This window comes from Neodiprion fabricii, chromosome 4, assembly GCF_021155785.1.
Source record: "Neodiprion fabricii isolate iyNeoFabr1 chromosome 4, iyNeoFabr1.1, whole genome shotgun sequence".
Classification (NCBI taxonomy): Eukaryota; Metazoa; Arthropoda; class Insecta; order Hymenoptera; family Diprionidae; genus Neodiprion; species Neodiprion fabricii.
The window spans coordinates 4,924,235-4,950,227 of record NC_060242.1 but is presented as its reverse complement, the minus strand read 5'-3'; the positions used below and the strand labels follow the sequence as shown (position 1 = coordinate 4,950,227).

The 25,993-nt window shown below is 35.3% G+C and overlaps 3 protein-coding genes and 1 non-coding gene across 15 annotated transcripts; 1 reads left to right on the top strand and 3 right to left on the bottom strand.

Annotated features, from left to right (window-relative positions):
• Positions 1–296: 296 nt before the first annotated feature.
• LOC124179834 (annexin B9-like) lies at positions 297–4,466 on the bottom strand. The gene is made up of 9 exons (XM_046564633.1): positions 4,405–4,466; positions 2,959–4,048; positions 2,190–2,841; positions 1,843–2,019; positions 1,541–1,687; positions 1,197–1,349; positions 924–1,097; positions 659–840; positions 297–518 (listed from the first exon to the last, which is right to left on the bottom strand). Exons 5-9 carry the CDS (start codon positions 1,683–1,685, stop codon positions 468–470), a joined length of 705 nt encoding a protein of 234 aa, XP_046420589.1. The 5' UTR covers positions 1,686–1,687; positions 1,843–2,019; positions 2,190–2,841; positions 2,959–4,048; positions 4,405–4,466; the 3' UTR covers positions 297–467.
• On the top strand, positions 4,426–21,609 carry LOC124179830 (interaptin-like). Of its 11 annotated transcripts, none has more exons than XM_046564611.1 (18): positions 4,426–4,548; positions 7,174–7,343; positions 7,575–7,735; positions 8,717–8,905; positions 9,510–9,825; positions 9,909–10,720; positions 10,835–11,485; positions 11,638–11,807; positions 11,907–12,081; positions 12,603–12,689; positions 12,901–13,134; positions 13,221–13,364; positions 13,569–13,730; positions 13,912–14,076; positions 14,341–14,421; positions 14,996–15,241; positions 16,561–16,600; positions 19,117–21,609. In XM_046564611.1, exons 2-18 carry the CDS (start codon positions 7,196–7,198, stop codon positions 19,161–19,163), a joined length of 3,828 nt encoding a protein of 1,275 aa, XP_046420567.1. In that variant the 5' UTR covers positions 4,426–4,548; positions 7,174–7,195; the 3' UTR covers positions 19,164–21,609. The 11 variants fall into 11 exon arrangements, 10 of the variants coding, with proteins under 10 accessions (XP_046420567.1, XP_046420571.1, XP_046420572.1 ...); XM_046564612.1 differs by having other exon boundaries at positions 4,521–4,636; XM_046564615.1 differs by lacking the exon at positions 12,603–12,689.
• On the bottom strand, positions 21,314–25,911 carry LOC124179836 (succinate dehydrogenase [ubiquinone] cytochrome b small subunit, mitochondrial). 2 transcript variants are annotated; one of them, XM_046564637.1, is made up of 4 exons: positions 25,671–25,911; positions 22,346–22,500; positions 21,842–22,032; positions 21,314–21,710 (listed from the first exon to the last, which is right to left on the bottom strand). In XM_046564637.1, exons 1-4 carry the CDS (start codon positions 25,753–25,755, stop codon positions 21,512–21,514), a joined length of 630 nt encoding a protein of 209 aa, XP_046420593.1. In that variant the 5' UTR covers positions 25,756–25,911; the 3' UTR covers positions 21,314–21,511. The 2 variants fall into 2 exon arrangements, with proteins under 2 accessions (XP_046420593.1, XP_046420594.1); XM_046564638.1 differs by lacking the exon at positions 25,671–25,911 and adding an exon at positions 22,893–23,056.
• Positions 25,912–25,993, bottom strand: Trnal-aag. Its single transcript has one exon. It is a non-coding gene; the product is annotated as a tRNA-Leu (tRNA).

The following is a 25,993-nucleotide window of genomic DNA, read 5'->3' as shown; positions in this document are numbered from 1 at the left end:
ACTGACACAGTTATGTCTCACTTACACCTTAGGAATACGAATCATAAAAATACTTTCAACTTTGTTCAATTCAACTAAGAATGAATTAAAATCAAGTTAGTAAAGAAATTAATAACATGGAAATGCAACTATAAACTAATATTCTTAGCATATGAATATATATAGTAAACTTGAGATATTTTAAAGTTCCATTTTGTAGTTTATGACAGATTCAGATTCTCATAAGCGATGGCAATCACTGTAAGCTCTCACGATGTGTGAATTACATGAGTACCTAGTCAAATTTAAGACATTTGTAACACAAAGCAGTCAATTTAAAAGAAAAATATTACGCAGCTACGATATTATTAACAGCTAGAAGCTGCACTTCTTCGCTCTAAATGCATGATATTAATGAGCAGATGAGATGATAGAATAATGTAGTTACGTGTGACGGACAGATTTTTTGGTAAAGCCAATTCAAGGTTTTAAGAAATAAGAGTAATGAGACATTCCTTGTAGCAGCCATAACAGTCTTCCTGGAAAAAAAAATGTACACACAATGACGAATTATATTCCAAAAACAAAAATCTGTACTACAATTGTAGTGGGATTATTGAAATTTCTGCCAAAAATTAAGATATGTCATTGTGTTGCAAGTGAACTTTTTTTTACTAACCGATATATAATTTTCCAGAGATTCGTTATACAGTTCAACAAACGCTTCCTTGATCTCGCGCATGTCAATTTCAGAGCGAGTTACGATTAGTCGAATAAGTTCTTTATCATCAATTTCAGGTCCCTGCACAGTCTTGTAAAATTGCTCAGCAAAGAATACAGGTGAATTTCTCAGACATTTTACTGTTGTAATGGAAAGAACAATAATAATCGATATACCAACATTGAGGCAGGACAATAAATAGGAACAGCAAATGAAAACTCACTGACAGAAAGAAGGCCGTCCTTGATATCTCCAGAGTATTGATTTTCAATGGCCTTTTCAATTCCATGTCCAGCCATACTCTCGTAATCTATGAATATTTGCTGCAACTGGGTAAAGCTTCTTTCGGCCAAAATTTTGAGGAACGTAGATTTCTCACTTCCAAAACTTAAGTCTCCTGTATGTGAATTATCCAAATACTAAATAGTAATAATTTGAAGTATGGCGTGGTATATATTTACTATATGTATAACTACAATTTAAAATGGGCGCCCACCAATCCCGATAAGTGCGCGAGCATCTTCTTGAGCTTCCGCTGGATCCAGATCAAACGATTCATCACGATCAGCAATGAACAGGGGGAATATCAGGTCCTTGAAACTACCTGTAGTATCTCCGCTGATATCGTATTCTAAGCTTCTTGAATACTCTATGGGAAAGATACTTTGAAAAAATTGATAAATGGATCTAAAACATGAAGTGAAATGAAATGAAATAGTGTATTAATTTTCAATGAATATTTTTCTGAGTATAAAAATATATGACTAAAAATACATGTTTGATGGGAGGATTTAGACTCGGTATTTAGAAATTCACAGCATATGTTGCAACGATGCTTACTGGAGTTGTAAGCCTGTTTAATCATCTTAATTTCATCGTTGGACAGCGTGCAGAGAACCTCAATGATAGGACGGTCGTCAGTAGCGGAGCCACGCATAGAATCATGCAGTTCCTTAGCATAATATTGCGGTAGTGGCATCATCATAGCTGTAATAAGGTAAAGTTACCAATTAGCTTGAAGGTCAAATCTATGCTAAGGTCCTGAAACCCAAATTGTTTTCACATGTATTATGCATACAATAAATTTGTTGATTTGGTATACAGATTAAAAATTTTTGACCATATCCTGATACATCGCTTACCATTCCATAGAGAGTTTTATACTCTTCAGCAATTTTTTGTCGCTGTAGATTAGTACGATTTGCTAATATATCCATCACGATTACTTCGCTGGATCCCAATCTTGTCATCGCCTCTCTCAACTTCCTTGCATCTGTGTTTGCGATAAATAGAAAGTAAGCAACGACTGTTGGGGAGGGCTGTAAAAAAGAGATAGAATTTCCAATAAACGTTGTACAACTTTCAGTTACAGAATAACAAAATCACAGAAGACACAGATAAGTAAAATATACTTTCATCAGCCTAGTTGTGAGTTAAACTCCTGTTTTACCCTGTAAGTTTTGCAAAATCTACCAACTGATTATCTCACCTTGACATTCCACTGTGCTCTGCGGGGAGCCAAGGTTGCATGCCGCGGCGGCAAAGAAGTAGTTACATTAGCGTATTGATTATAGACGGCCCCCGTACCTTGTCCCCCAGGATTACACACACTGGGACTCGAACTTGTATGTCAAAGATATGGGTTGGCGCTATTTGGCCAAGAATTCGTGCTCTGAGGATAAGGACCTGCACTACCAGGATATGAAGCAATGGCTCATGTCCGATTATAAGGACTGGAATGGCGCTGATAAGGACTTAGATTTTGTGAAGACGGAGCAGAGTGGTTTGGATGTAATGGGTAAGGAATGTGGAGCCGAAAAAAGGATTTCTAGCCGGATAAGCATTCTGATTCTGAAGACTTGGATAGGCACCAGAATTTGTCAATTGAGAATAGGAGGCGGAAGAAGCATTTTGCGGCATTTGATTATATGACTGAGGCCAGGAGTTTGTCTGCTGCTGAGCACCGTAAGGAGGTTAACTGGAAGGATTGGGAGCAGGGGCATGAGGAGAGTAAGCATTCCAAGCGAAGATATATGATTATTTGTCGGGTAGGGTGAAGCCCCAGGGGCACTTGGGTTACCTGTCGGATCTCTGAACGAATTTCGGGGCTTTTGGCCTGGTAAGGGCATCACTGGAAGTCCCTTGATATTATCCAAATACAAGACAATGTCAGGCATTTTTTATGCAGTCTAAAAATTTCACAAGCTCTAATTAGCAGAGGCTAAAGCAGAATAAACAGTATCAATCCGATATTTTACCTTCCGAATTTATGTACCACGAATTGAACTGATGGGAAATTATTTCCTCAAAACTAAGGTATGTACAGGTATTCTGTACTTTTTTTTTTCACTGTATTACCTTCGACATCCACTAACTAATGGTTTATATGAAATTCTGAAAACAGAAAATTATTTCCTTCCTCTAACTGCGGATAAACTATAATGAAAACAGCTGGAGCTTGACTATCTCCAAAACACTTTTGAAGTGAAAGTTTGCAAAATTAGTTATATATGCACATGTATGGATTGCAAAAAGTAGTTGTTGAGTGATGTAGTTGTGTATATCAATTGATGACTTCTGTGTAATTTGGACATAAAGTGGTATAAAAAAAAAACGGGATACATTAAAACTAAGTGCAACATACATGCGTATTAGTTATAAGGCGGTGGTGAACTTGATTTTTTGTGACCGTCCAAAATGAACCTCGTTAGTTTTTGAAGCCAGTAGTAAATAAATGTCTGAATTTTATTTTCCTTCTCACGTTGGATTGCTTATGAAAATTTATTACAGAATATATAATTATTCAGTAAAATCTATTGAAAATATTGAGGTAATTGATACATGACCAATGAAAGTATTGGTTTCTATTTATTCCAATAAATACTTAGGCTAAAGTTATTCCACTTGTACGGAATGTTCGATCAAATATAAAAATGAAAATCTGTTTAGTATTTTAATCTAACACGTATTTCAAAATTTGTAATATTAGTAAATAAAGATTACTGGGATTTTTCCTCAAGTTCAGTAGGTCTATCAGGTATATGATTTGACTCTACAAATTACTGATTGCAATTAGGCGTTTTGAAAAATTTTCAAAGGCTTACAAATAGTGCAATTCGAAGCTTACAGCAAGGATGGGGATGTATAGTTTAATAGAGCATGTACTCTTCTAACATGTTCGTATTCAAATATATTCATATGCCGAAAAATTATGAATATTGGTCATGCAGTACACTCACGAATCATCCACGCATGGATGTGAATCGAAAGTTAACAATAACACTTATTCGATATATGTATTTCATTGTTACTTAGGATGCAGAATCACTCACAATCAGGAAAGCCACCCTGAAAAAAAGAGATCTGTTTCAATTGAATAACTTATTTTCGGTCTGAAACAAAATACGAGTTCGATTAAGTGACAATACAACTCATTTTCTCACGTTAGCCACATCGCTAGTCAATGGCAAATAGTTCGAGTAGGATAAATTAAACTCGCATGTTGTTTCGGCCCGAAAATAAGCTAACCGAAAGATAAGCCATTCGTGCAATTTAACGCACAATAAAACATACATACATGAAAAACTGCTCACTTCACGGCGTACTTTTTCAAACATGCCGTCAAGTCGCGCGAAGAGTCCGTGCACAGTCGGTAAATACCGCGATGGTAAATGAAAGTGAAAAGTACACGCTGCGCTGCTTACGTGGCAAGGCGAGCTGACCAATCCAGAGTTTCGGAATATCCGATGGGCGTGGTTTTCAGCTAAAATCTTTCGGAGCGGCCATAACAGCTCAGAAGAGTTCTTGTGTCGTGTGCGTGGAGTTCTCGTCTGAAGTCGAGGAGAAAAGTAAGCTTATTTTAGTGAGATATAGGGCGAAATAGATTCGCCTGACAATTATTACGTGACGTGGTTAAGTTTAGTGGGCCCCCAAACGGTAAATATTCTGCAATAATTCCGTCCTTCTGATGAAAAGTACGAACCGGTTTTTATTGTCGAAGCCGTACGTACACTACTCGATCCTCGGACGTGCGGAATGCTACCAAGTCGGCGGCATTGGTATACTGATGACGTGCCGTTTGACCGCTACCACCCGCCGCTTCTTCTGCTTCTGTCATCCCATCCATATGTCATTTATTTTTTTCGCCACGCACCATCTATTAATGTTAATTCGCCGCCCAGTCGTTAAATCGCAGTTCGGTATTTGCCCCGGACAATAATCGAGCGTCTGCTTATCTCTGATATCTCGCGATTGTGTAGTATAGTAGTAATTTCGTTCTAATTGTCGAAGCGTGCGGCGCAACGTGAGGTCCAACACTGTTTGATCTTTCGTAAATTAGGTTCATCTCTGCACGTACGTTGTACCTACGTATTTACATTTTAACGCCGACCAATTTAACTTTCCAATTAACACACCGATGGCCCATGTCTACAAAATCCAAATATAGCGTGCACCGAAGCTCGCACGATTTTCCTGGTACTTCTCGGTCACTCTGGCTACGTGATTCATTCTGATCTCACGGGACCCGGTTTCCCGAATTCCAAATTCACGAGGCAAAACATACCTATTTGTAAATACCTGTCGGTCAGTACGAGTTTCAAATACGAATCTTCCGATTCACCGTCACGGTACAGTTGTTTCGTCACACAAGCGCCGCTACCTGTATACATATACTCCGAAAAATCGAATCACCCTTTCGCTAGTCTATTCTCATTTTCCGATTGCGCACAGATCAACACTCGCAAATGGCGAAAATGTGGCTCCTCTTCCACTCTGTTTACATTCAATTCGGCGCAAAAACTGTGCAAAAATGCGTCAAGTCACAACAATTAATTTTGACAATGTCACCGAGGTTGAGCCAGCAGAAATCGAGCTAGTTTTTATTCTTCTCTAGACTTATTCGAAAAATGTTTTTTGCTAAAATTATCATAGGTTATAAACAATCGTCTTGTTCTTTGTGCAAAACATTCATCGCTATTGGTCGAGCAATAGTGCTGTTGGTGCAGAAAAAAATTTTACATTCTCACCTTTCTGATTTCTTTAACATATTTTTGATCAGACTTTACATCTTGAAGGTAAATACTATTTATGTCTTTTGTCAATTATTCATTTTCCAAAGCCATATCCGTGTTTTTGAAGCAAAGCATTGCATCAAATTGTGTTTGGACACTTACGATGAATAACATGTTGCCCGGATCGCTTATGCATTCGCAAATCTGTCGGATGGCTGTGGAATGGTCAAACAGATAACGGTTTCCAGTTTATATCTCTCGGAGATGCGTCTGTTGTGATTTACATTGTGGCAAACCGTTGTTAAAGACTTTGTCCTCTTTTTTTCCCCATAATCATTTAGATTATAACAACACCATTCTTTAACTCATTGCTCTATATTTGATCAGGAGATGAACTTTGAACAGCATTCATGATGCTGACGTTAGAAAAGTTTAAAGCAACAATGCACATTTTAAGGAAAAAGTTGTCATTTTCCAACACTGGCATTATATAGAATTTGCTGCACTGGAATAGAATGAGATATTCTATTTTGCAAACTAGACTCTTTCAAAGTAGTGCTAAAATCGCGAAATAATGATTTTCTTCAAATGTTAAACACTTCGATTTCAATATATTTTTTGGAAATTCCACTCGTGCAATTTCATATCATTTTCAATCTTTGAGCTTAATACAGCAAAGTATTTGAGATTTTTAGAAAAAAGTTCAACTTGAAGAAGAAAAGAAACATGAAAGTGAGAATATGGCGCAGGCTATTGACATAGAATACACTCATTTATGAAACTACGAATAATTAACCCCCTCTTTATAACTGTTGCCTGGATGATGTTATTCAAACTATGGCAAAGAAGTCGAATGTATAACTGTAATTAGAAAAAGAAGAAATGTATGAGCTAACGCTTTGTTGAGTTGGCTTCAGTCGCTTCAACAGATCTCTTGCCAAATTATATTGCGTATGGAATAGCTCTACGATAAAATAATAATTCGAAACCCTACAGTACTGGAAACTGTATGCCTTATGATTCATATGTCTGGCTGTAATGCGTATGTACATTATAGCATATTTTGCATTCGTAAAGTAACACGAGGACAGTATTACATCTATTTTGGCAGATAACATCACGATGTCTGATGATATTCAAACCATCAGTTTTCTCAGCTGTCTGATCATGTTTTTTTGACTCATATCAGTCGTATTCTTTGTTCCTCTTTCAATTGTGAATTCTTTTTCCTTATTTACCGAACTTCTTATCTTTTGGGGCCCCACTTTTCAATTCTCCTCCCTCACTGTCTTTAATTTCTCCGTTTCCTTTTTTCTTCACTAACCACGTATTATCGTAAAGTCTAATCACCTTAATTTGTGTGCCATCCAAGTCACGTAACGCCAATTACGTAAAACAAGTGATACCTGATAAATTATGAATTCTGAAAAATTTTTTAAATAAACTTTCGTGTGTTTATAGAAGAAAATCCACCAAAAAAAAAATGGACGTCCAGACAGGGCTGATTTGCGTAAGTTTGGTAGTCGCATCGGCTGCTGTTATTCTCTTTGTGTTAATGTTTGGCACGAAAGAAAAAACCTACGACGAAGCAATAGCTGAACAACGCAAGCTACCTGATGACTTGCTAATAGGTAAGTTCGATAACTTTTTATGCTGAAATTTAACAAATATTGTGTCTGGACATGAAAGAGAATAATGTGTACATGGAATACGTTGTCGTCGTATATTTAGAAGCAATGAATTCATTCAAATTATAATTTTAAATAAGGAATGAGTCATGGTTATTTATTGACCAGCTAATATGGAAAGCTGTATTTACCTCCGAATGTTGGCGATTTACAAATTCATCTGTTTCTCATTAGGTAAAAGAGAAAAAGGTAAAGAGAAGAAGCATAAAAATAAAGCTGGGGGGAAAAAGGTAAAAGAGAAGAAGGAAGAAAAGGAAGACAGGGAAGATGAAAAAACCGAGCACGTTCAATTCGAGGAAAATCCTCAAATACTCATTGACGAAGCACCCATTCAGGTAGAAAACGCTTAGTTATCCATTCTTCATTTCTTACTAATTTTTTTTTCATTCAACATTATTCTGAATTCTTGTTAAAAACGCTTAAGAGTAAAGAAATCTTATGTAGGAACCGGTAAATGAAATTCTCCTCAAGAGACTGTTATGCGCGACAAAACTTTTTATTTTTGTATAATTTCAGGTTTCTGAATTGTTGTGGATTTTATTTTTAAGATAACTTTTCAAAACTACGGCATTCTAAGAATGTATCATTTGTATATCTAATCATTTGTGGATGTGTCAACATTTTTTAACATAATTTTAGGTACAATAACACTTCGATTCGATTTACCAGATTTTATAATCTAATTGCTACCTAATTCACAGCATGAAATTCATTTGTTTAAAAAAATGACTAATGACAGAAGTTGTAGTAACAAAAAAATTACCACATCTTGTCCAGCTGTACAGTAAATTAATACAGATAGTTTATTCACTTTTTATGTTTTTCTATGTCGAACTCTGATCCTATTCAATTTCAATCCATAAATAAATTTTGGCACACGTCATGTTGCACTAATATTTAATAAACATGCCTTGGTAAGTTTGAACAGTATTGTTTCTCCCAATTGCAATCTCTAGAGTGAAACGATCTTCTTTCGCCTTTTCATAGGACTATATTTGGAACTTTGTCAAGTCTTTTACCAAAGATGAGACCGAGTAAAAGTAAACTTTCACCATTTTAGGTTTAAGCTTTTATCGAGAAGTCAGAATAATGGAGATCCTATGACGAAATTTCCACCGGTAAATAATTATGAAGTCGTAGTAAACGTTGTTTGTGTTTGCTTTTTCCCCAAATCGAACAAAATATCACTAATAAACATAAACTAGGACCAATAAGAGTATATTCATCAACTATAAATTACTTCCAAGGAATTTACCAACACTTCAAAATGTATAAATTTCTACAAAGTAAATCAATAACTCGGTTTATTGAAATAGGAGGAAAAAAATATCAAGGGGAACAAGAAGAAGGGAAAAGTTGACAAAGTGAAACCGATTCTTCTCAACAAAGATGAGCCGGTGGTTTTGGTACCAGAACCCAGTCTTTCACAACCCCAGTCAGAAGACATTAATCATTTTGATTTGACTCAACCCAAAGATGATCTTGAACTTATTCGTAGTCACAGCGTGAGTATATTTTTGTTAGAAAGACTTATTGCTCGCGTTGCAACCTCTTTAGTAGTTACAAAACGTAAAAATATAGGGTGATTCTCCCTTGAAATAAATATGTCTATAGAGCTTATCCGATTGGGTTAAACTTGAGTTTGTAAGTTTTTTCATTGGCAATTTTTAATATGGAATAAAAAAAAACGTCATGCAGTGCCAAATCTGCATTTTGGAAAGCTGTAGGACATATTGCGGTCATTCTGGGTTTGAACAGCTGGAGCAATTCTATATTCGTAACACAAATATTTTTTTTATCGACATCTCAGTATTTTTCATGATACTAATGCTAATATGTAGGGGAGTTTGTCACTTCTTTTTATTATATATGTTGGTTGGTAACCCATATCGCGAGAGAAGATAACAAGAATAGTAAACTGTATAGGTATATCACTATGAGGCATAGATAATAGTATCTACGAACCATTCATCTCCCACGCCAAAAAGAAGCAATCAGAAATTCATTGAAATAGATTTTTCTCTCCGACACTATCAATTCAATATTATATTTATTCATATACTCATTTATTTTTTATTTTTTTTATTTTTTTTTATTTTTACCTCGCAGAAGGACAATTTACATCAAATGACACAGTCCGAACCAATTGTCAACAAATCTCTCGTAGACACTCCGACGAAAACTAAGAAGAACGCAAAAGAACAACCTAAGAAAGGTGGGGATGCAAAGGAGGAAAAAAAAGATGTTGGAAACGCTCCACAGCAACAAGCACTCAAAGAAACTCCCAAGGAAATTAAAGAGCAACAAAAAGAAACTCCTGTTAAAACAGCCAAAGAAATTGTAAAAGAAATCTCAGTTCCTGTCCAGTCATCGGTTAAAGAATCTAAGAATAAGAAGAAGAGGAATGACATTTTAGCACAAATTGGTAAATGATCATTGACGAAAATAATTGAATTAAACTAATTACCTGTAATGTTTAGTGGCAATTTTTCATGTTACTTTTTTTAGGGGGCGACAAGGATGGCGTCAACATATCTTTGCTTATGCCTCTTATTCAGAAGGCAGAACTTAGCCGGTCTGAAATTCAAATTCTTACTGATCAGTTGTTGAACAAACAATTAGATAATCCTTTAGAGCATTCTGAGTGGACCGAAGGTCGCACAGATCCTGTGATTAAACTTAAAAAACAGTTGGCAGAGAAGGAAAAAGCATTGGCTGATGAACAAGAGGCAAGTGTTGCTGTTCAGAATAAGCTAAAAGAATTGCGCTCAGAATTGAATGCTGAAAAGTCTAGGCTCTCTGCGAACGTGAGGCAGCTTGAAGAAACTTTGAGTGCCAAAGCTACCGAGGCTCAGACTCTGCATACTCGTGTGCAACACATATTGGAGAGTCATGCTGCAGAGAAACAAGGATTTGCCAGACAAATAGAACAATTGCAAAGCCAGGTTAACGAAAAGATGACTATTATTCATCAAATGCAAGAGGATCAGGGACAAACTCAAGGACATCTTCAGCAAGAACTTGTCACACAGAGAAAGCAACTGGAGGTACAATATTCGCAGATGAGGGAAAACGAGAACGCCTTGAAAGCGCAACTTGCCCAAAAACATGTGGAAATTCAAGAACTGCAGAATATTAATATGACCGTTAACCAAGAGATCCAGATGCTGCGATCTACGTGTGAAAATAGCGCTGCTGATGTTGAGCGGCACAGGCAACAGCTAGCGATGACGCAAGAGCAGTTAATGCATTCCCAGGGACAGCTGCAGCATTATAAGGAAGCAGGAGAAAGACTTCAGGAGATGGTTAGACAGCTCGAGGTTTGTTAACTTTTCCGCACCCCCAACATTTCTTTCTTTCTTATATCCTACATTGAAACAACTATTCAACGTGTACTTGGTGGAAAATAATTTTTTATTTCCTTTTTTAATTAGGAATCTCATCGTACAATTGATGATTTAGAACATAGACTGCAAAATACGCTTCGCCACGAACAAGACCTTCAAAAACAATTGAACTCCGTTAAATCAGAGTTGAACGCTGTGAAAAACGAAGCTAACGAGGCCAACAATCTTAAAGCTGAACTTAACAAGGTACAAGCCGAGTTGAACAAATTAAAGTCTGACCTTTCAGTCTCTCAAAACGAAGCAAAGACTGAGGCAGTCGAAATTACTTCACTCAGGACTGAGTTGAGCATGACGCAAAACGAACTCAAACAATCGCAGTCAAACTTAATTGTCGCCCAGACTGAACTAAAGAACTCGCAATCCAGCTGTAACAAACTTCAAAAAGATTTCGATATCATTCAAGCAGATCTTAGGAAATCAGCGGGTGAACTGGTTAAGGCTCAAAGTGAAAGTAAAAATGCAAAAACTGAACTCTCTAAGGCACAGAGCGACTTGAATAAGATTCAAACAGAATTAGCCAAGACCCAGGAGGAACTTAGAAACGCCCACAAAACTGTGTCTGAACTGAAAATGTTGTCTGTTGAGGTTGAAAGGCTACAGCAGGGTGCGAGAAATTCTTCTGAATCACAAATCGAAGTTGCAAGACTGCAAGAAGAAAATAACAGACTCTCGTCACAGGTAAATCTTTAAATATCAATAATTTTAATTTTAGAAAATCTGAAAGAATATTAGTGATTCACAGACAAGTGGAATTGTCGAACATATATTTGTACACCCTCGTTGTCGCTAATGTGAACCACTTATTTGTTTAACCAAAGCTTTGATTTTAGTCTGGGACTCTTGGTGAGCTGCAAAAGGAGATTAGAAAACTTCGCGAGGAAAATGAGTTCTTAGCCTCTCAGTTAGTAGCTAATACGGAACGTCCAGATGCCGAAGGCCGTGAAAATGGCGTTGAAACAAAGGCTGTTAAGAACATTCAACATATTGAACACAACAATTTGTAAGTCAATCTTTAATCGCTGTATGTATATCTAGGTATTAATATTTAACACACTTGTTTGGAGCATTAACACTATTTTCGTTAACGTTGTTCCCGCAGACTAGAACAGAAGGAAACTCTGCTGGAGAAGCTGAGAGTGGAAGTAAATCAGAAAGACACGGAGCTGAGTAAGCTTACTGTCCAGTTGGAGACACTGAAAAGCGATATGAACAACGAACGTCGTCAAAGAACAAATCTTCAGGACGAACTCGAGGTTCAGAAACAGAAGAACAATGTAAGCAAAGCTTCTCTTCATCCTTTTAATTTCGAAGTTATTGAAAGTTTTGAAAAAACGTTGCAGTGAACAGGTTTCTTATTTAAGCTTATCCAAAAATTGTTAAGTAACACTCTTCTTGCACTTAACAATGCAATCTCCAGCAACTCATTGGCATAAGACTTTTTCCCTGAACTTTCAGCACCAAAGCTGATCCCTCTTTCTGATTAGCGTACATTAAGAAGGTATATGAAGTGTTGCACTGCCATGTGCCACTTGATATTATATCTTTCTTAACCATGTCTAATCACATTTTACCTGACTGTTTACAAAGATGGTGAAAAACTATCATCAATTGCTTCCACTACATACAAAGTTTCGTATTGCTTCAGGTTATCTAGCATTCTGCTTGAATGATAAACTGCGTTTATATTAATTTTCTAACTTTTCGATTCAAAGCATGGTAAACTGACTGTTGATTGGTTCTTTTCTTTTTTCTTTTTTTTGTTTTGGTGGAAATTTTTTTTCTTCGGCTACTATAGGAATTACGAACTAAGAACTGGAAAGTGATGGAAGCTCTTTCAGCAGCAGAGTCTCGCACAAGTTCTAATTCCAGAAGAGCAATTGATGTAAGTTTTTCTGTTATTTTTTCAGAAATTATTATATCACATGCTGAAAGTTCAGCAGTGATCCCGTGTTATCAACTTCTCACAATACATGCATTATTGTTTCTCAGACGAATGATAGGCTTGATTCTTTTTAAGGAGTCAATGACTATTACAGTTTCTTTTATACTATTCAATGTAATTCAATGGATGCTTTCTTTGTGTTTTTTCTCAGGAGTTATCGCAGAAAGTTGGAAGAGATGAACAGAAATCCACTGACATGTTACTGCAGAGGATATTCCCCGATGTTAGTATTGCTGAATCTTCTCATGAGAAGTGGTTGACTGCCATTGAAGGTAAAGTTTCTTCACTTGTCAAGGACTCCAAACGTAAACAAGAAGACATGGAAAAGGAGAATCAGAGCCTACGGGGGATGGTGTCGTATTATGAAGAAATATTTCACAATACAGTATGTTATAATTGATTTAATTGAATATTTCGTGTTTTTTACAACGTGATAGGTTTTTTCATACGTATTGTTCGATGATTTTACAGGAACGAACACTTAACGAACTTCAAAATCACCTAGAATCGGAAGAAGCGAGGTGGCAGGCACAGATTAAACAAAAAGAAGAAATTTTAACTAGTCTTAAAACTGAACTTGACAGTCTTCGAAGCAAATCTGGCCTCACAGAACAGGTAAAATTAAAGATTACATACTGATCGGTGGAGGGTAATATTATTTTTCATTTTTCAACCAAAAATATTTAATACTGCTCAGTAAATTTTTTAAAATTTTCAAACTCTAGTAATATTCGAACTAAACTCTTTTTAAGTTGACATTGAAACTTCCGTTCTAAAACTATCAAATTGAAATATAAACTAATTATTTTACTTTTATAGCTCGATAAGAAAATATCTGAATTGGAAACGAGATTAGCTGAAGCAGAAACCTTCAGACACCAAGCCCAAACCCAATTGTCATCTTTTAAAATTCAATCCGAATCATCTCCAGTGAAAGGAGAGAAAAATCTTAGTCTCAACGCAGTAGAAAAACTTCGAGAGGTCAGTATACAGTATGTATATTATTTGAGCACAAATTCATCCATTTTGAAGGAAGTTTTTTTAATCTAGTACAAACATTCATACGAATAATATTTATTCAAATTTTGAACTGGAGCTTAACTTAGGATTGGAGTTAATAATAAATCAGTCTTGAAATTTCAATGGATTGATCAAATTTCAGGAAAAATCACGATTACTGCAATCATTGCAACAAGAAATTAGCAACAAGGCTGCTGTTGATGCAGAGGTAGCAAGGCTTCGCTCCCTACTAGAAAAATCCGAGTCTGGTCTGGCAGAGGAGAAAAATCTTGTCTTACAATTGCAGAACGAAGTTGGCCGACTAAAGGTTAGCAACTTTTGGTTAGTTGCTAGCAGTTTTCCAAAATTACCTTGTAAACTTTTACAACAATATGATATTTATTTTAATATCTGACAAGTTGATGAGCATATAACCTAAAATTCACAGTATTTAGCAACATTAACGAAAATTTCCTGGATGTTAAACGGTATCCTGGATATTTATCATGTCTGCTGTAAAATGTTAGTTTCCGAAAAGTTTCATACTTTGTTCTCTAAATTTCAGCCTAAAAAATATGTTTCTTAATTTCAGAATGAAGTATCCCCCGGTTTCAGGAATTTAGATCAATCCACCGTAAACGGGCCACCAATATCAGATTCGTCCAAGTCTGAGGTTAGTGTGAAAAGCAAACTATTATCTTAACGGTATTACAGGAAATGTGCTACATTATTTTACTTGCTAGTGATAATAAAAAAAACGACAAGCCATCAATGTACATATGGACATACGTATTCCATGAAGAGTTGCATTTAATTTAACTTGTATCATAGTCCGTAGACAAATTCGTTCAGTACCCAAAGTTTCAGCAAAAGCTTTTCAATTCTGTAGTATCGGCAAACTATATGGAACTCATGTTTAGAAATTCACCTGTTTAGTACTGAGGTAAATGGGTAAAATTAACTCCAGAAAATTATTCCACGCGAGAGTAATAAGTATATAATTATTTCTATTATGTTTCTAAGTTTTTCAAACTAAGTGTCATCGAAGTGTGATCCACTTTATTTAGACTATTTATATTTGATATAGAGATTAGTTACATTTTTTATACGTTAAAACAATTTCGAATTTGATTCTATATGGAAAAGTTTTTGAACCTATGCGATTGTTCAATTGAAAAGAGAAGCAACTATGCCTTTGCTTTAACTTACACATCATCCCTAACCATTTCTCTCCCAATTAAATGCAGCCAACAGTGGTGGCGCATTCATTGTTAGCTGCGCTTGAAAAATCGCTGAAGAATACAGAGCTTGCAAAATGTTCCATAACCGAGCCCGCTACAGATTTGGTTGAGTGTCGACAAGAACCCGATACCAGCTTTCTAATATCAAAAACCTCCTCCCCACAAACGTGTCACATGATAGACCACAACACACAGGCTAGCTGGAATCCGTTGAACAGCCAGCAACATAAAAAGCACAAGAAAAAGAGGAAGGTAAAACCCATAAAAGTTTATGGGAAGCACTTTTTCTTTCTGGCTCGTTTACGTATTTTTGTACTGCACACACATTGGCAATAATTGAGAGTTGACAGTCTTACTGTATCATAGTATTCAATCACAGGTATTTGCGCGATGAGTCATTTGGGATGTGAGATTACTTTTGATTAAACATGAACGAAGTATAGATAATGATCAAAGATTACATCAGCATGGAATGAAATAATTTTCTTCCAAAGACTATCTTTGAGGAAGATTTTAAAGTCGATCTATAGATAAGTAATTTGTACTTATAAATTCATTCTCTTCCCGGTACATGTTTTTTTTATCCCATTTGTCTCATCAGCAGTTTTGTTTGAATACATCTGTAACAGAGAAACACAAAAATCTGTTCGACTATTGAGTTTCATATTTGTGCAAAAGTAACATATTGCATTCTGTAATTGTCCACATATTCTTTCCTCTTTGAGTAATATATATATATATATATATATACACATTTTGTGTATATATATATACACACACACGCATATAATTTGTCTTTAGATTATATTTTTAAAAACAGTCGATGGTTTTCTCATAAATAATTTCTAGAAAGGGTACAGTGTCTAAGTAGACAGCTTTATTAGTAACAAAATTTATCCTTGGTGGTAGGTCTCACATTCAGGTGGCATGTTTAGTTTATATTCTTTTTTTTTTTTTTTTTTCTTTTAGTAGTCCTTAGTAGCAGAATGTGACAGATACTGTTTAGTATTATTATTGAAAATCTGTGACAAGTTATTGAATTTATGTTGTAAGAAACAGATACAATCAACAGTATATATATACTCTGCCCAAGAATTTTTACTCACATAATTGTAGTCATAAGTTGGAAAACGAATATAATTCTCAGTTACACGGGTCCGCAATAACCGACATTTTTATACCTACTTTTAAGCTATGTATTCGTCAGCAAAATTACTGCAAAAAGAAAAAGAAAAAAACTTGAAGTAATATCTCAATTTTGACTGCTTGTAAAGCTCCAAAGTTTAGCAAGGTGAAAAAAAAACTATATTTCACGACGTTGTCATAGGGGCCAATGCTTTATGAGCTACTGTCTTTAAATCCTCTCTCCTCAGTGTTTGTCCTGATGGTCAATGCCCTTGCATTTTATTAAATGTACATACAACGACACGTAATGTGTTACATGCTGATTAAGCTAATAGAAATTCCCCAACGCAGATCGCTCGTTGACCACCATGTACTATCATCGTTAATAGCCTAATCAATAACAACATCAAAGTAACAAATATGTTGTATTTTGGTTGTTCTAACAGTCCACTATGAAACCCGTGACAAAGCGGCGCCGATTCGCAGGTATGGAATAATTGGAAGATGACATTCTTCTCAAATGATTGATTATTTTTTTTTTCGGTTTTCGAAAGAGCGTCTAAAAAAGGGTAGCCTCCCGTTCGCTGGCTTAACCGTCCACTCGCTGTTTCAGCTTATTTTTAATTTGTTCAAACATTGTCTTCACTTTTGTTTCCACGTGACGCAATATCCTTAATTACTGCAGGTGCATTTCTTTTTTTCTTCCAACGACTACACACGACCATACACTTCTCACATGGCTTGTAATGATACCTCTTTTTTTTCTAGACACATTGCGTCCTCTCATATACTTAGCGTCAATTATTCAACTTTGTTTGTCTCGAGGCAAAATATGGTTTTTAGGTGATTTCTTTTATTTGAAATTAATTCTCACCTCAGGTTTCAATTCCTACCTAATAATTACTTATGCTTCCCCTAGTGAATGTTCTTTGCATCGTGATTGTCCCACGCCATCATCAATCATACCTAAGAATTACACAATGATTAATTCTCATATTTTACTTTGCAAGTGCACCAGTTATTTTCGTGATGAAAGAAAAATTTTTTATTCAAATGTAGTGTTGTATAATTTGTATTGATATTTACGAATACGATTGTAAATGTCTGTTTCCATAAAATCAGCAAACATGGAAACAATACTTGAAACATTCCAATGAGAAAAGTTATGCTAATTGTTTGAATTCATATTCGAGCATGACGATGTTAAACCCGTACTGCTGTAATTATACAGACACATAATCATGAATTTTATTTATATAAAAAATAATTCATGACATGTTTGTAGAGAATACTTATGTAAAAATTAGAAGAAACGAAATAATATTAGTAGTAACAATAAGTGACGCCAGCACAAACACTGAGGTAAAGGATATGACACTTTAGCTGCAAGATTTATTATTCACGATATTATTTATTCCTCTTACGTAACACAGCTGTCATTGATACCTTACATTAATATTCATTTTCATTTCAGATTTCCACACTATATAAATATATATTAAATATTTCTGATTCACCGTCGTTAAGAATGCTTTATTCTTTAAAGTATGTTTCAGTTTTCATGAACATCATTGACATCACATGATCAATACACATAACATTCAACGCTATAGAATTGGGGTGCCTGTTTAAAATTCATTTGCTGTGTCTCATTTTAATCCACGCAGGCCTCAATTGTGCCTTAATTAGTAATAATTTGTGTCAATCGGTACATGAGCTAAAAGTTACAGGCATTGAGTGAGCCTTGATGTTTGTATTGCCGTTTGTACATCCTTAATGAATACTCAAAAAAATATATTGCAGGGTTTGCCTTTGCGAATTGACACTGAAAACTTTGTATGTTCTTTAAGTGTCAGAGTTAACAATTTTAATATTGCTCGGTGTATATTGATAACAATTTCAGATAAATTCGATGCACTATATACTCTATGACTTAGCGCAGGTATAGATCTGATCAATTGCAATCAGATCTCATTGTTAAACTCTGGATTGATGTAGTTTTCTGTACCATTTGTAAATATTTTTGGAAACAGGCCAGTTGACCAATTTCAAGTGACTCCACTGTAACTTTGTCGCAAACATGAATTTGAGTTGCCTGCTTCAAGAGATATTCACGGTATACATGTATCTGTTTCTTGCCTGTCAAAATACCCTTTCTATTTCCATGTACTTTCATGCATTCGTTTTACACTCGTTTAATTTTGTTGTTATCAATTATGGCGTGTAAAGTATCGCAACAATATTTGGTTACTGTGATATATTTTAAGTATTGCTTGCAATCGATTGCACGGCACTATGCATATTCGGTATTGTAAAAAAATATGTCCAGCAACTTTTATTTGTCGATTGGTGATGGGTAGAGAGTCCTCTAAGGTTATTTTTGACCCACAACCAAATTTCATTATTATTTTTGGTTGATAATCATTGTGGTATTGTTGGAAGTGAATAATCTCTGAAAAAGAATATCAATTTTCTTTACTTCTAGACAGTAGAATGAACAGATATGTATACTGCAGCAAACAATATCAATGGCTTATTTTTTTTTCAACCTTCCGTTGGCAAGACGTATGATTTATCTGTTGAGTATTTAATTACTCGTCTCGCGATTACAACTTTTGTCTCTTTCAACAATTCGTTTCTAGATTATAATTTTTTTCATGTCATAGTGAATGTTTTCTGTATTTACGAATAAAATATAAATTAATATTTCGACTAAATGTTAAACTTCAGCTGCATGTGTTTCACTAAGAGTCATCAGTGGACTCTAATAGATCTATATTGATAAAGCAATAATATAGTTAATCCAATTTTATTAATTTCTACGATGTAGCAGCTGAAGTAGTAAAGTAGAAGTAGTTGGAATTACATAAATTTGTGTGATATTTCAATATCGATGTAATCTTATTTTCTGCAACAATACTTTTCATTCATAGGTTGTCAAACAGCCTTTCGCGCTGTTTTTTATGTATTGTAATTGATGAACTTTTTATTACAACTTACAGGGTGGTTCAGGAAAAAAGTAACAACCTCAAAGAATAAATTACGTTGAAGAAAAAACAGCATCAGGGGTAAAAAGGCGGCGATAATAAAGATTTGATAAATAGAACGAACACTGTGCGCACATGTGCCATTGATGCGAGCAGTGGAAATTTTGCTATAAAGAAGACTAATATAATGATAATGACGATTAAAAATATTGCTGATAATCTTTATTTTAAGAAATATCATATTTTAATATGTAAAAGAAGTATGCAACAAATTAACAAGTAGATAGATAACACAGATTATTGAAAAACGGTGTGTGTGACTATTATACATATATAACTAGTTGTAGAAATATAATTTCAATAATGCCTCTCACATCTTGTGTTGACAAACAGATCTTGTGTTTTCGACTTTCAAATATTATTTTAAGATACTTAATTTCATGTAGAAATACGTGCTTCTTAAAAAAAAAAAGAACGAAAAAAAAAGTAGACAGCTCCGCACTACTCACAAATAGTTTTATTACACTGTTGCAAAGCTATAATCACACAAACATCAAAATGCAATGGTCAGTGCTCACATATGGGCACATTTATGCCAAGTTACTTCAAATGATGTGCACGAGTTGTATCTCAGAATAATATTCGAATTTCAACTAATTGTTACGAACTTGGCTTGAGTTGATCCATATCTGAAATCAATAGGAATGTAAAAGATAAAAATCACTCACATGGGGCACTGGCATCTGTTAGATATTTATTGTGGGTGTTCTCAAATATCTTGACTAATTTTAGAGATTTGATTATTTGTACATTATTAAGTTTCAGTTTTAAGATGAATTTGTACAAACGAAATTGCATAAATTTACTATCGCTAGTTATCAAATCAAGGCAAATAGTGAGATTGAGAATTTTTCTGGCTGTGAAAAAAAAAAAGAGAAAAGTAATACTGTCGAATCACTAAAAATCATGAGTGCAGAATAAACTTGAATTTAGCAATAACTTTTGGTTATATTTATTATAATCATCTGTGTATTACTGAACTGAATATCTTTTGGCTGTCATGCTTCATGTGGGTAACGATTTATCTATAATTGTACATTAATTAGAGTTGCTGAGCTCGTAACTTTTGATGATTATTGTGTAATAAAAACGCTATAAAGATAGACGACGACGATGATGTTGTTAATGATGATGATGGTGATGATGTTGACGACGGTGACAACGACGGTTGTATGCAACCATCAAATGTTTCTAGGTAATCATATTGTGCAATAAGAAAGGATACAAAGAATTTGTAAGAGTATGTAAAGAAAGCAACAAAAAAATATTTAAAAAAAGAAAAACGTCTAGTACCTACTACAATTTATATAACGAAGGAAGGCCAGTCTAGCATTGGGTAAAAACCATAAATACTATAATCGCAAGAATTTCAGCTACCGCTTGTAGAAATTCTTTGACATTATTTCAATCGAGTTATTTATTAATTTTTTTTTTTCATTAGAATTATTTTGAAAATTCATTTGGGGAAATATCAATTTAATCAGCGTGTATACATTCCAGAAATATATAATGTAAAAAGTGCCAAAATATTGTCAGCATAGCTGAGTGCAAAAGTAGCATTTACGAATTATTTGATGTTGAAAAAAATTGAACGATGAATTTCTGCAAGACAAAGCTCGGAATGGATTGATATAGCATTTTTTCAAGTCTCATCTGAGTAAGGGCTCAGATTCACCTGTCCTCGTTCGCTGTACAGATTTGAGCAGTGTATTTGCATCGTACTAAATCTAGATTTAAGTAGTGCTACTTTATGATGAATTACATACATTGTGAATCCTTTTTTAGAATTGTTTTAATAAAAATAGCCACCATAATACTCAGTGAAATTGAGTTATTACCACAGGGTTTTAAAAATAGGTAAATAAATAAATTTCAGCGGACCTAGTGGCATAGTCACTTTGTTTCAAAACAATTAGCTAATTGTAGCCACTAGGAAAAAGAAGAAAGAATTGTTACACAGGTGTATGCATAATGATTTAATGTTTTATTGCTTTCATCATTTTGAGTTTAAATCAATGATTACTACCGAAATACTTTATCGCTATTTGAAGCTAATTACATCAGTGTTTTTCTTCAATATTTCATGAAACGAAATTTGTACAACAAATTATTCACTTAACTTATAACAACGTTTTCAATATCTTACAAGTACATATGCCGAATCTTTTCTTCATGTACGAAATAATGAGCTACATTCATTTATCATGGCAAACAATAATTTATTCAATGGTAAATTTTTTTTTTTTTACCAACTATATAATTTCTAATAACTTAAAACAATAGTCGTATATTGTCGTTTTCTTCTTTTACACAAAACGTGAACACGCGTAATTGTTATTTTTTCTCTTTTCTATTTTGCAGCTTCACTTTTGCCAACAGTCCACAGATTCTTCACAGTTTTCCCCAAACCCGGACCATTATAAATTAGCAAAAGCAGACCAGCTAGTGTAGCGGCAGAAAAAAGATTCAGTGCAAAATGAGCTATTTTTGGGACGATATTACCCACAACTATCGGTCGAGCATAGTCGATTACTATTGCTTCCAAACCCCTGCAATGAATTCAAAGGTAGTATTATATTGACATATTGCAATTACTCTTGCTGAGCTCATTGATAAAAATCGACTGATAAAAGTGAAATTTCAATAACAAAAAATATCAGTAACAATAAGATTGAATTACCAGTGACTGTGCATGACCATGAAGACAGATAACGTTACGTCGACAAATGGATTCTCAAGCAAGATGCAAGCAGGCAGAAGTCCTATTAGGATAGCAGAAGTAACTCGCTCGGCTTGCCATAGACGCACGTGATCACCAGTTATTGGAGCACAATGACGTTGACTCGAGGCTATTGATCGCACCAGGTTCAGCTGCTCACATGAAAAATAGTCATGAGTTTGTTCAGTGAGTAATATTATTGATAAGAATTGTATAACAACAGCTAGGAATATCGTATTTTCGAAATGATTTCCATTTTTTTGACATTTTTAACTATTGACAAGTATAGATATCTCGTATTCAAATATGTCATAGATAGTTTGCATTGCAAAGCTACAATTGAGTACAGATCAAAAAAAATTGTTCATCATTTAAGGAAAACGGAAACTTTGATTGAGTAGGTGTGGAATTTTACATTGCCAACCTATTCGATATCTCAATTGAGAAATAATAAGAAATCCTGACCTGTGGTACAGAGGTTAGCATGAGGCTTGTGGCCGTTAGTTTTGGTGCAGTTGTGTATTTTTGGGCGATGAAGCTTGCAAATTGTGGATGAATAATGCCCTGAGATATGGCGCAGTTTCTGACCAGTGGAAGTTGTCCATAGTTACCAAGCTTGCCTGAAAGGTACCAGTGTTCATTATGAGAATAGTAAAATATCAAAGTACGAGAATAGTGACTCCAGGATTTATTTCTGATGCAATTGTTGCAGTTTCACAGTTAATATAAGCTCTGAGATGATTCAAATTCATGATGATACGAATTGCTATGTTAACTAATCGAATAAACAATCTGTTAGAGTAGAATGACTCGTTATTCTTCCAGAACTGCAGGGACGAAGTAACGATATAAAATTGACGAGCTAGGTATTGCTGAGATAATAAGTGTCACAGATAACGTTTATATTTGAAAATTGATGAATTAAGCAACTATGAATTATGTAACTTGGCTTAGACATAACCTAAGTAATCGCGTGAATATCTTTAAAAGATATACGTGTAATTTTAATTACCAGTCAGTAGGCTGAGCTGTCGTGAGAGATGACATCTGGCCATCGTTTCAGACGCTGGGCACGGTTATTTATTAAATATAAATAGTTATTTCTTAAACGACCAACTCAGCCACGGAACTCCTGAATTCTCGTTGAGAATATCTCATTCCCGTGACAACTGGTGACAACTATCGGCAACCAAACGGCGTTAAAGTTTCTAGATGTTGCGTTGGTTGTTTATATTTTCCCCCAGTAATTGAAATAAGCGCGGTATCCTAACTTCGTTTGTTTCATTTCTGTCTCATTAAAATTGAATCGTTCTAAGAAACAATGCACGCATATCACTGTTCACGGTGGATTCTACGCGATAAGTTAAGCAATTACGAGGTACGCTTTTTATATGCAGAAATCACAGTAATCGTCAATCGAAGAATTCCGTAATGTTCTCACAAGTGATTGTTTTACTTTTGGTAGCAAGTACCTGAATTGAGAAAGAAAAACCCGAGATGTTAATCACTCATCGATTCGTTGTTTACCTGATTTCAAGATCACAAAGATTTCAGGGATTTCAAAAGATTTCACAGGATTTTAAAAAATTTTAAGCGATTTCAAGAGCTTTCAATGATTTTAAGATTTCAGAGGGTTTCAAATTATTTCAAAAGATTTCAAGACATTTATGAAAAAGTGTACACCAGATTTAACGAGTGATTAACCTCTCGCAAAAACCCTAAGCTCGAATATATTTTTGGTTAGCTTATAAGCTAGTGCAATCAGCTATGGTCTCCTAGTTAATATCGTAGCTCTTCTCATTCCGAGGGCCGTGCATTCAAGCAGTAGCTCGACCGTTTTAAGCCCAGCTCTTTTGCACCATGCTATCCTACTGGATTACTAATCACATCGAACCTGGCGTTTATCGGCTTGACATTGATCCGATTGATTACCGATTGGCCACTCGTCGTTGACACATACATGTATGTGTATATATATATATATATTTATAGATTATTTAAACATTGTATGAAAGAGATCACAGAATGTGCCATTGACATTCCAGAGATTGTAGATAGAGCTTCATCAGCCCAAAATAGACAGTATAATAAATTAACGATTTATAATTACGTCGATACTGGATCGACCTTGAATAAGTACAATCTAATTATTTTATATCTTGCAGGAAAGTATGAATGTGAGAAATCGGAACAGAGTACTAAATTCTGTATTCGTCCTGATTGGCGTTAAATAATCCCTATTCATTATTCTACATCTATATCTATGTATTAATGTCATTACGTAACTGTTCAATTACATGACTTGCAGGAGGCCAAATCTGTATACTATGGGTACATTTATGCATACCATGTCACCTAGGATAGGCAGACCGGATTTAAAACAGGTTTATAACTGTTTTAGAGATGTCTGCCCGGAATGGAAGGAAGTGTTTGTATCCACCGGAGATGACCCGGCGTGTCGGCGACCCAGGGAGTAAGGGCGTGGTCCAGGGTGGCATCTCCCTCGCGAACCCGCTATCAGGGTAGCAGCATGCAACTTAGTCCAGAATCTTTCCAGCTCGTCGGGATACTGTTGGTGCCCTGAGTATGTATGTATTGTATAAAGTTCCCGCCTTATAGCGACGCCGTGTATGCGCGAGCTTTTATATGCGCAGATAACATGCAGGATCCAGCTTTCTCCTTTCAGATGACAGCGTACCTTTTTTACGTTCAACCAAATTCTGCACTGTGTGCTTATCGTTATCAGCTACGGGATGTTGTACTTTATGCAACCGAAGTCGCGGCTAGTCTTTCCTAACAACAACTTCAACAGGCGACCATCCACTTGGAAGAGTTTATAAGATAAACAGAGCTGCACCCTCTATTGCAGGGATGCTTTGCGGGAATATTTTCTGTAACTTGATTTAAGCTCGTTATGGTGATTACGATTCAGCCTGATGTAATTGTTGCTATTTCATTGTCGTAGAAAAAGGCTATGAATTAGGAGTAGATCTTTTGTTTCGTGGTGGATTTCATTTTCACTTAATTATAATACCGCGAGTTTATTGAATGTATATGTATACACGTATAACATTCGGAAAGCTGATTTATGATTGAAAACTGATAACGGAGACGGAAGACAAAAATCAGGTATAATCAATTTATCGTTAGAATTTCTGATGCCGATTAACATTATCAATCTTGATTTACCGTCCGTAGAAAAACCATGATTATATATAGAATCCGATACAAAGACGATAAGAACGTTACGCAATCGCCTCATGGATTTCAACATTCGTATTTAGATGGAAATCAGTGATTTCGAAAATAGGAAATTTAACCGAAACCCGCTTTTCTATATCATTTTGAATGATGCATGCTGCCTTTCCTCATAGGGTGGGATCTTTGCCATTAAAGGATTCGCCTCGTTGCTCCTGGCAAATTGCACGGGCACGTATAAGTCATATATTTATAGTAAATGCCGAGAGAAATTTTTAGACACGGTTACCACACAATCGTGAACTATTTTAACTTTTTACCACAGCCGAAATCACAATACAGTGCTGGTTACGGAATAAAAATTAGCAGTATACTTGTAAGCACAAAATCTAGTCTAATCGTTTTAGTACAGTAAAAGTGACCATAATCAAAATTAAACTAGATTTTCTGTTTACAGTTCCAAAATTTGGTTTCATCTTTTACCCCGAACTACATAATCCGGTAATCGTACAAACGATAAAAATTGAGGAGTGTACAGTAACAACGACTAGAAATTCCTCTCGGCGTATAGTGCGACAATAGCTATCCACACCCGTAGTTTCGATCGTGCCAGCTTCAACGTTAACGTGTACTCCTGATATAAGTGAACCACAGTGCCTCGATCCGACGTAACCCATTGGGCCCTTCAAGTAGTGGATCGTGGGTTTGGAGCAGCCAGTCTGTTCGCCACTATTTGCGGAAAATAAAAGGTGAACTTAAGCCAGCTCAGTTTCACGGTCAGGTAGGGTAAAAGTTGGTAGACGGTGCAAAAAAACCAAGAAGTAAAAAGAAAGTGGCAGCGGTGGGATTCGAACCCACGCCTCCGAAGAGACTGGTGCCTTAAACCAGCGCCTTAGACCGCTCGGCCACGCTACC